General features: G+C 33.0%; 2 protein-coding genes and 1 pseudogene across 2 annotated transcripts in view; 2 read left to right on the plus strand and 1 right to left on the minus strand.

Annotated features, from left to right (window-relative positions):
• Positions 1-4,326, plus strand: part of LOC123009884 (polycomb protein Scm) — a 9,743-nt gene extending 5,417 nt beyond the window's left edge. Inside the window, exons 2-5 of the mRNA XM_044406441.1 lie at positions 570-1,033; positions 3,272-3,566; positions 3,626-3,870; positions 3,924-4,326. Coding sequence (XP_044262376.1) covers positions 570-1,033; positions 3,272-3,566; positions 3,626-3,870; positions 3,924-4,058 — 1,139 coding nt within the window. The 3' untranslated portion in view covers positions 4,059-4,326. The remainder of the gene's footprint in view (positions 1-569; positions 1,034-3,271; positions 3,567-3,625; positions 3,871-3,923) is intronic.
• A 194-nt stretch (positions 4,327-4,520) lies between these two features.
• LOC123009888 lies at positions 4,521-5,152 on the minus strand (annotated as a pseudogene).
• A 239-nt stretch (positions 5,153-5,391) lies between these two features.
• LOC123010198 (vacuolar protein sorting-associated protein 16 homolog) overlaps positions 5,392-10,371 on the plus strand; it is a 15,213-nt gene continuing 10,233 nt past the window's right edge. Inside the window, exons 1-4 of the mRNA XM_044406898.1 lie at positions 5,392-5,523; positions 6,111-6,282; positions 6,332-6,475; positions 6,527-6,829. Of these exons, the coding sequence (XP_044262833.1) occupies positions 6,112-6,282; positions 6,332-6,475; positions 6,527-6,829 (618 nt within the window). The 5' untranslated portion in view covers positions 5,392-5,523; position 6,111. The remainder of the gene's footprint in view (positions 5,524-6,110; positions 6,283-6,331; positions 6,476-6,526; positions 6,830-10,371) is intronic.

Genomic DNA, 10,371 nt, shown 5'->3' on the forward strand with positions numbered 1-10,371 from the left:
TGTTATTATTTATTATTTATTACAAATTTGCTAATTTCTAAACAATAATGTTTATTAAAAGTAGAAATGAATTGTATTTTAATTTCAGCTTCATATTGATTTTTGAAGATTGTTTGAATAATTAATTCCTAGTAAACTGTTTCAAATTTGAATAAATATAGCATAGTACGTTTCCTAGATGTACAAAGCTATAAAAACTATTGTATTGTTCGATGGAATATTGATTAAAGTGTAAAACAAATGAATAATAAATCGACTAAAATGAGAGCTTTTAATCAATCGTCGAACAAGCTTTAATTAGGGAGAAATTATTAATACAAAATAGTAGGTAATTGCTGTCTTTAAGCCTTGCAAATTTATAGTTTTGAATATTAGAAATTCATCATGCTTGGAAATAAATTTCTAATCCATGTTGTCTGTGACTTTAAATAAAAATATAAATAAAATGAATAAAATATATCATTGAAAAGAAAGTTATTTGAAGGCACGGTATAATAATGATGTTATTTTTAGAAGGAAATAAATTCTAAAATTTATACAAAATGGCCCGATTTTTTTGTAATTTTCAGGTTTTCGTATGAATGCGAGTTCGTGGCCAATGTTCCTTACGAAAACCCTAAACGGCGCCCTAATGGCCCCCGCCAACATCTTCCAGAAGGAGCCCCCAAGTCCCAAATGCAATCTATTTCAAGTTGGTCAAAAACTCGAAGCTGTCGATAAGAAAAACCCCCAATTGATATGTTGTGCTACTGTTGGTGCTGTCAAAAATGAACAAATTCATGTCACATTTGACGGTTGGAGAGGGGCTTTCGACTACTGGTGCCGATATGACAGCAGAGACATTTTCCCAGTTGGATGGTGCGCCAAATCGGGTCATCCGATGCAGCCCCCCGGTCAAAAAAATAGCACCGGACATGGCAGATATAAATTCAAGCCGGCTTTGACCGCCCCCATACCGCCCATTACGTCCACGGTGGCGGAATCACCCGAAGCTGATACTTCGGCGCCCCCACCGCCTCCGATAACGATTCAGGTAAAGGTGGCAACCATGCGAAAAATCCTAACCTCAATTTGTGTACTCCCAAGTGGCAAAAAATAAAAAAAATTAACATAGGGTAGCAAACATAAAGATTTTGAATGACATTAATGACACTTTTTGTGTGAATCGGCCTTTAAATTAAAGATGGTGGTTCCGACTAACTAGTTGAGGAGCAGGTAATATGTCGAAAGACCCTTTATTTAGGAAGTTTTTCAGAAAATTTCTTCAATGAATATAGATTATTAAATGGTGATTATAATAATTTGCAAAATGACACTTGTAAGCAAATTTTAGAGAAAAAAAATGCATGCCTATGTATTTCATTACCTTAACAAAATTTTTGTGATTTACTTTTAATTTTATTAACAAATAGTTAGTTTCTTCCGTTTTTTATATTTATTTTTGTTACTTCTAAACAAAGCAAAAAACCCAAAGTGGTAAATTTAATGCCATAATAATAATAATTAATATTATACAGTTTGTCCCAGGATTTTTTTTATTTTACGCTAACACTGCAAAAGAAAAACATTTTTTGCTTCATCTGAAACCAGTAAGTCTGTAATTTTAAAAGTTCATTATTTTCACTCAGCGTAAAGAAAATTTAATTTTTCTCTTGATTTTAAGCTTGTAATAACTAATAACACTATAGTCTACCAACAATAACATGTTTAATATACCTTTAATCGAATTATTATTTTTATGTTAACTTACCTTTAATTAAACAAAAATAATTGTTAAATTTTTCTATCACGTCACACTTTTTTTGTTACAGACGATAATTTTCCTGTTTTCTGCACAAATGACTGCGATTTAAAATTTATTTAAATTCAAATTGTTGCTGAATTATTCAAAATTATTACCATATGAGTCTAAATAGGTCTTGAAAACATTTCATTCGCATTTGGACTTCTTTTTTAAAAATTTAGGGAGCATGAGTGACAAACATGAGCGTTTTCATCAAGATCTGAAGATTTTTCAAAGATCGATTCAAAGGTTTTTGGGATGAAAATATATTAATAGATTACTGTTGGATTGTTATAAAGAAAATTGATCGAAAAAGTATAATAAAACCAAGTAAAATAACTCACTTTTAATGTTTTTTAGCGATTTTTGTATTTTTGTTAATTACATATTTCTTAAACGTAACGTGGTGGACTTTTTTAAATAGTTTTTTTTTTTGAACTCAGTGCCTCAAAATCTACAAGAAATTAACTTTCAGCTAAGGTATAAAAATCGTGTAAAGTAGTGTAATTTTTTCTCTGCGTTTTAAATCCCATCACATTGACGTTTTAATTTTTTTGGCAACGATGCGTTTTAACAAATGAGTTAACGCAATTTAAATAACAAAAATGTTTGTAAAAACATGGCAAGTCAAAAAAAAGCTTCTAAAAAACAGTCATTTTTAACAAAAACAATCATTATTCAATTAATTAATTAATTGTTAAAGTGACACCGTTGTTAAAAAAATAAAATCGCCAATGTGATGAGACTTGAAAAGCAAAGAAAGATTAATATTACAAGTCCAAAAGTAAGAAAAAAAAAAAACATTTCTTTCCACTCAGTCAGAATAATGAAGTGTTAATTACAGATTTGCTCGTTTCAGATAAAGCAAAAACAACCCTTGCTGTTAAAGTGTTACTTTATCTACTCAAAACAGTTTTTGAAGAAATAGTTTAACATCTGCTATAGAAAAAAAAGTATTTCCTTTGCTTTTTTGGCGTAAAATCAAAGGTAAAAATTTGTTTCTTTTTGACTGGCTATTATAAAATGTATTATTAAGTTCAGAATTTTGATTATAAAGAAATAACTTGATAGAAATTGGCAAAAATCACAGTTTATTAAAAAATTCTGGCATTTAAAACTAGTCCTACAATCTTGATTTTTGAAAGTTGTAGATAAAAAACCTTAAAAGTCAAGTCAAGCTAAAAATGTTTTTCCTTTGCAGTTTTGGCGTAAAATCAAAGGTGAAAATTTTTTTCCTCTTGTAAACCCAATCCGGGAACATACTGTATTCTTGCAAAATACATTTCTTAAATAAATTTATGAATTTGAGCAAGCTTGTTTATTATAATCACAATTTAATGTATGCTCATTGAAGTAATTTTGACAAAAAGACATTTTTCTAGTCCGAACCAACTTCCTTCCTGAATAAGAGTTTTTCGACAGTGAATAGTTTTTTCCCCTACAACCTACTTGATGCAAAAAAGTATAAAACAATTGGGTGCTTTTTAGATGCGAAAAAGCTGCATAGGGGGCCCCCTGATCGACGCTTCCCAACTCCCGCCAACAATCGAAGAAACGACACCAAAAGCCCTAGCTAAGAGTCTAATAGGCAAAATTCTCTCCGTTTCGCATAAATCTGAGACGATTTTAGCCCGACTGGGGGCTCTACGAGGCGAAGAAATGGTTATCACCCATCAAAGCACCACTTACACGATCAAATTACCCCAATTATCAAAAGCTACCGACTTGGAGAATGTCTTCACTGCACTAGCGTCAGCATTGGGGTGTTGCCATAACCTCTTCTGTAATAAATCTCAATGAAAAAAAAAAAAAATTAACAGTCTTGATGATTATTTCTTGTAGCATTAGACGGTATGAAGAAAGAATGTTCCTCCTGTGATGTGAAACCGTCGCCTCCGAAACGCAAACCGCCCCCCGAGCAAGAAGCAGCGACCTCTACAACCCCCGGTGACACCTCGGCCTCCGAGTCGCCCCTCACTAGTCTCAATAAAATCCCCACGCAGGAATGGGGCATTGAAGAAGTGATACAGTTTATAGAGTCTGCAGATTCGTGTCTAGGAGTCCACGCCGACTTGTTTCGCAAACATGTAATTCATTTGTTTTTTTTAATTTTGACGTTTGAGTGACATTTGAGTTGTAGGAAATTGACGGGAAGGCGTTGTTACTCCTCAATTCGGACATGATGATGAAATATATGGGTCTGAAGTTGGGACCGGCACTGAAAATATGTAATTTGGTCTCGAGGCTTAAGGGGAGAAGGTACAATTCGCTTTAAGGAAGATAAGAAAGTCTATTTTTCCGTACTGGGATGCAAATATTGTATCATTGTTATGTACCTCCCTTAATAGTTATATTTTTCATCAGAAAACATTTTTTTTCCTAATGTTTGTGATACGTTCAAGTCTCGTTTTATCAGCAATACAATTGTATCGTAAATTGTAGGTCTAGTGACTCGATTGTTTTTTTGATTATTCCAAATTCCGCATTTTCCAGTATTTCGTTAGGAGCTTTTTTGTAGAAGTAAATAAAAGTATTTAATTTTCTATCTTGATTTCATTTTGAAAAAATGAAATGTCAGTCTCAAAGGACACGCATTTAGCTTATTTTGTAGTGGATGTTTGGCATGGGACACTGTTGTTTGTTTCAAGCATTTCTTACCGATTAGTTTAAGTGTTGAGATTGTTTAAATTTAATTCTGTAACAGTGAGTTAATAAAGAGGAATATCAAACAATTTAGTCCCAAACTTTTGCTTTAATAAAAAAATAAAATAATCAGTAGCCAACGAGCTAACATTACAATGTATTTCGGTTGCAATGTGAACGTGTTCGAGGACTCTATTTGGCCCTTAACATATTTTTTTATTCTTTTTACGATTTTTAACAAAACACGCAAATAATGGTCATCAATTTCCCGCTTTTGGTACAGTTTCTCCCACAAAATACCCGCCAGGACCTCATCTTCGTTATGTAGGGCTTGATCATAATCCTGCAAGGTGCTGCGCACCTTTATGAACAACTCATCAACGTCCACTTTCACAAAATCAGGATTTTCTGATTTTAAATCTGCCAGACGTTGGGACACGTCTTTTCTTAAAACTTCCACCATGTGCTCCCTTAAAACAGCCCCCTCAGCACTCACCCGAGCTGTGTACATCCACAAGCACCACAAATCGGGCCTGGAAAGTGTCTTCAACGTCCAAATCGTCAAAAAACGATTCATAATTTATGTCATTCATCAGCCCCTTGTACAAGACAAAACCTGCAATTTTAGAACGCTAAAACACATTTTTGGGGTTGTGGTAGCAAACACACAGCTGAATTCATCAATGACAGGGGGCTCACATGTTCGATGCTAAGTTTGGCGTTAAATAAAGGTGATTTGTTTCATGGACGCTCTCTTGACTTTCTTTTGCCTCGTTGAGTGTGCTTGAAGGCGCAAAAAGGGCCCTCTGAAGCCCTACAACCCAATGCAATCTCGTCACCCCCAAAATGCAAACTTACCCTTCTAATCAACCCGTGAAGGGGGAGCAATAACACAGGCGTTGCCATTTTATCTAAATACCGATGTTTTATCGAAAATCATGATAAAACATCGGTATTTAGATAAAGTTTTACGGAAAAGTGAGGTTAGGTCGACTTTATCGCCATCTCTTGGCCATTGAGGATTTGCAAGAGCAGAAGATCTGGCAAAGGTGTGTGAAAATCGCCCCAAAATAGGAAAAAACAGCCCCCGTTTTTACGTAAGTAGTTAAAATAGTTAAATTGAGGTTATTTCTGAGACTTGGACTTGGAATCGTTTGGGGCGAGTGGAGCGATGAAGGGAAATATGAGGGAGAGACTGTCACTACTTTGACCTTTATATTGGGCCCCAAAAAACCCACAGAGACATGGAATTGGCCAAATGGGTACTATTTCACAGTCGGGAAGCTTAGTCTAATGTGTTTGTGGCACACTATGTCTGAGGGGTCCAATTGAGACTGTGCCCCCTGATTGTCATTTTGGACCCTTGGGGTTTCCTAACTCCAGTCACGTTTTAATCCTAGTAACATTTATTGTTGTGTTGTAACTGAAACATTTGCGACAAACTTGAGAGTGCCCCCTTGGTGGGGTCACGCAATAACACACAACATTCAAAAACAATCATTCAAGTTTGAAATAACATAATAACACTATAAGAGTTTCAAGTCTGTATACACTTGTCAAAAAAATTCAACAATTTGGTTGTAAATCAAGTTGATTTGCCTATAGAGTGCCCCAAATGTGTGTGTAGTTGTGGGGGTTGTAATTAGGTTATAACAATTATATAATCGCTGCTTTCTCTTAATAGAATGACAGGAAGGAGCAAAATTAAGTCGAGGAAGCCTCTAGAGACGGCTTTGGGGAGGGCCCCCAAAGACAGTGAGAAGGGGGCCGACTTGTCACACCTACGTAAACCGATCGAGACTAGTGTTTTTGGGATGAAACAAGTCTTGTCTTTGTTTCAAACAGCCACGTCTGAAGTAAATCTTTCGATTTATTTGGGGGCAAATTAATAAAAAAGTCTTTTAGGTCAAAGAATATATTACTTATGAATGCGACGTTCTGTATGAGTGTCGAATATGTCGAACTATTTTCCGAAGTTTGGCAAACTTTATTTTACACAAGAGAGAATACTGTCGTGAAAAGTTTTCAGTAGGGGGTGGCAGCAACCAGGTATCTTATATACAGCGTGTTTGTTTTTCATTTTATTCCATGTTTATACAGGGTGGCGGTTTTGTTGTTAGTGAAACGCCCCCAAATGAGGGATGTGCTACACCAGAGGAAAAAGATTCGAAGAAGACGATTTTACCAATCATTGATAAGCTTCTGAAAAGACAAAAAATCCGGCTTTTGGCCAAAGAAACTCTCAGTGAGGATTTGTCAAAAGCTGAAAATTCAGACGACGATGATGTTATTTTCGTTTCGGAGGAAAATAACCTCGTTTTGGAAAAAATAGACACTTCGAAGGCCGCTGTTTTCCAGACTGCTGTCAAGAAGGAGGAAACTGGGGGATTGATGAAATCTGAAGTGGGTTTGTTTGAATTACGCGCCAAATCACCTGACTGTCACTTGATTTTTGTTTTTGAAAGTTTGCAAGCCTTTTATGTTATAAATCAATCTAACCTATTTGACAGGTTTATTTTATTGGTAAAAACAATTGATTCTGTGATGGTTGCCTAAGAAATAATCACAACGGGATTTTTAGTTGAAAAATATTTATTTCTTTTTTTAGGCCTAAATTAACGTCTGTTTTTTGTAACTATTGAATTGGTATAACAACTTATAAGTATTTCAAATTTTTAAAATTACCAAAGTGGTCTATGCTTTTAGACGTTAGTAACGTTGAATAATGTAGACAGAAGATGGTATGTTTGTCAATGTTGCCAACTTGATTTCAAAGTCACAGGCCACTTTGATTAGAATTTCTATTCTGCAAAATATTAGCACCGAATCCAAGTTTTTTTTTTTTATTAAATGTGTTGATCTGTAGTAACATATTTTATTGATACTCTAAATACCATTTGCTGGTGTGTTTTTCTTATTCGTGGAAAAACTAAAAATTCGCCTGTTGACAGTTGAATTTCCCGCTGTATTTTGAAGTCGGCATTCAATTTTGGTACCAGAAACATGAAAAAAATGTTTGAAAAATTCTATCTGTCAAAAAATTTTGACATTTATTTTTTGACGCGAGTTCTGGCGCACCCTGTATAGGGATGCCAAAAGAAATCATCTCTGGAGTTAAAGCATCACTTTAGTGCAAACTTTTTCTAGTCATTTTTAAAATAATTATTCCTAATTTTTTTTTAATTTACCTCTGTTGTAGATCTAAAATAGAACTTCGATTAAAATTTAATTTGGCAACATTGGATAAAATGGATTTCCCAACCAAATGCAAACCTGAATGTCACTAGGTGGTTACTAGTTAGTAATTGTCAAACTGTTGTTTTATCAGTTTGACATTTTTCGATTTGAAAGTTTAGGGGTGAATCATTTTAAATTAAATATTATTTATTTTTTTAAGTAATTAAAATATTCATCTTCGACAGTTTTGTTACCAAATAATATCTTTAGTGATTTGCACACTGTTCAGTTTTTATTTCCAGTCGATTTATACAGGGTGTTCGTTTTTCGAGCTCCAAGATGGGATCTCAGTTATTATAATAAGAGATATGAGGTCGGTTAAATTAGGGCAAAGTTGCGAATTTTTATGCTGAACAATAATCTAAAAGAAAATTTTAAGTGTCAATATTAGTTTTTGAATTATTGGAAAAAAAACATTTAGCTAAATTAAAGAAAAATTAATCTTGAGCGGGAAAATACAATTTAAATGAACTTTATAGATATGAGACAATTCAAATTTATCTCTTTTGTCTATATTATTGACCGTTGCCAACTTAATTTTTAGAACCATAGCTCACTTTGATCGGAAATGTGTTTAAAGACACTTTATGTATATTTTTTTCTTAAAATGAGTTCTCCATCAAAATGCCAAAGTTTTATGTGTCACCCTGTGTAGGTTTTTTATACACTGGCGGACACGGAATTTTGGACATTCAGTTCAAAAAATGTCAATGTAAGTCACGCTTTATTGTCATTATGATTGACGTTTGAAACTAAAATTTGAAAGTTTTAGTTGTTTAGTGTCGATTTTCCGAAACAATAATGCCAGCAATACGTGTTTTTATATAAATTCAATAAATTATTTTGATTTGTGTAATTTTTTCTCTAGCTATGAGGATAAAAATTACAAAARCCGAAAGTGAGGTTAGTTGCCTAAGGCCCGTTTTACATTTTTATGTCACTCGAATGACAAATGGTCCAAAATTCCGTGTCCGACAAATCGTTTGAAAATAGCACAAATTGCTTCATTTTAGTCTAAAATTGGGATTGAAGCAATTATTTTTATAAAGTACATTGATTTAGAATGATTCGAGAACTAAAATTAAGCAAAATTGTATTGGAAGTACTGCTTTATTTGGAAGAAATCTGTCATTTGAGTATTTATTTTGTTGAAAAACTTTGATTCGTGTTGATTTTCGGATTAAAATTGAGTCAAATTGATTGAAAATAGCACAAATTGCTTCATTTTGGCCTAAAATTGGACTTTATGCAACTATTTTTATAAAATACTTTGATTTAGAATGAATTCTGTATTAAAATCGAGCAAAATTGGATTAAATCGTGGACAAGTGACAAGCAATATGACCAACAACCTCATATATGCATAATTTAAATGATAGTTGACAGAAAACGTCAACTGACAACAACAAGGGGTTACCAACCTTATGCATACAAAATTACTTCTGAAAATTCTAGTTACAAACAACATGAAAAACGTAATTTTCCTAAAAATTCAAATTCTAAAACTAGGTATATTAAACTATGTACTTAATTGTCACGTTATGCGAGTATTTTCAGCAATTTCCTCCGGAAAATTTCATTTAATATCATTTTAAAGAAATCCCTTGGTGCTTTTAATGTGTTTGTTCGCAAACAAAGAAATATTTCAGTATTTCGTTTTCTACCTTTGGTATCAGATCGGTTTATTATTTATGAGAGGTATATGCATTGCGGTTTTTCACATTTACTAGACTTTTAAATGTTCCGTTTAAATGTTTCATTCCAAAAGTGACATACCATATATTAGAATGAAGGTGAGTTTTTGTTAAAATTGGTGATTAAATCGATCGGAAAATTTGTATTTATGACCAATTTTCGGGCTCAAATTAGTCTTTTACGAAGTTTGCGTGTTGATAATGGGGTGCAAATTGCATTTCCACGTGTCAAATAAAGACAGCAATGAGGTTTCAACACTGTGGTAGTCACTGTTTCTATTAAACTGTTAAAATTTAAAAATAATTAATTATGTACAGGGTGTGCCAGAGCTCCGTATTTCTTAGATTACTTTAACAGTAAAGAAGATAACGAAATGCGGTTTTTTTGGACCATAGACATTCATTTTTTCTATGGTCCAAAAATATTTTTGGCATTGTAGGTAATTCCTATATAGGGTGGCGCAACAAAGTTATATTTTTTCTTATGGAACACCCGGTATATTATGCGCTTATTTGAAAGAGTTTTTAATTCTAAGAATATCCATATTATGGGTCTATCATTTATTGGCAATTTTATGAAAAAAAAAATACCATTCTTGAAAAATCACATCGGCTTCGCTAGAAAGAAAAAGTGAATAAAAACAATTGCAACTATTTTTACTAAGTCTGGTCCTAAATTATTATGGTAGAAATTCAATCAATGTTTTGCAGAGTATTGAGATTCGCAAAAATCAATTTTAAATTATTCTATTTAGCGTTAAAAAAAGTAAACCAGATATACTCAAAAACGAATAACGTTTCATTACTATAATAACATTTTAAAAACTTTTTCCACAGTAAAATAAATATCATTGTAACCCTTTTGAATTCGAGATAACTAAACTTAATTATAATTTAATAAACCCTGATACCAAAAGTGCTAACAATAAATTATGCTTTTAAAATAAAGAAAAATATCCGTCCCAGTACAATATTCTATAACTAAATACATTTTTTTCAAACTAAATTAATAAA

This window comes from Tribolium madens, unplaced genomic scaffold, assembly GCF_015345945.1.
Source record: "Tribolium madens isolate multiple individuals breed KSU strain unplaced genomic scaffold, Tmad_KSU_1.1 Scaffold_7;HRSCAF=85;Tcas5.2_LG10, whole genome shotgun sequence".
NCBI lineage: Eukaryota > Metazoa > Arthropoda > Insecta > Coleoptera > Tenebrionidae > Tribolium > Tribolium madens.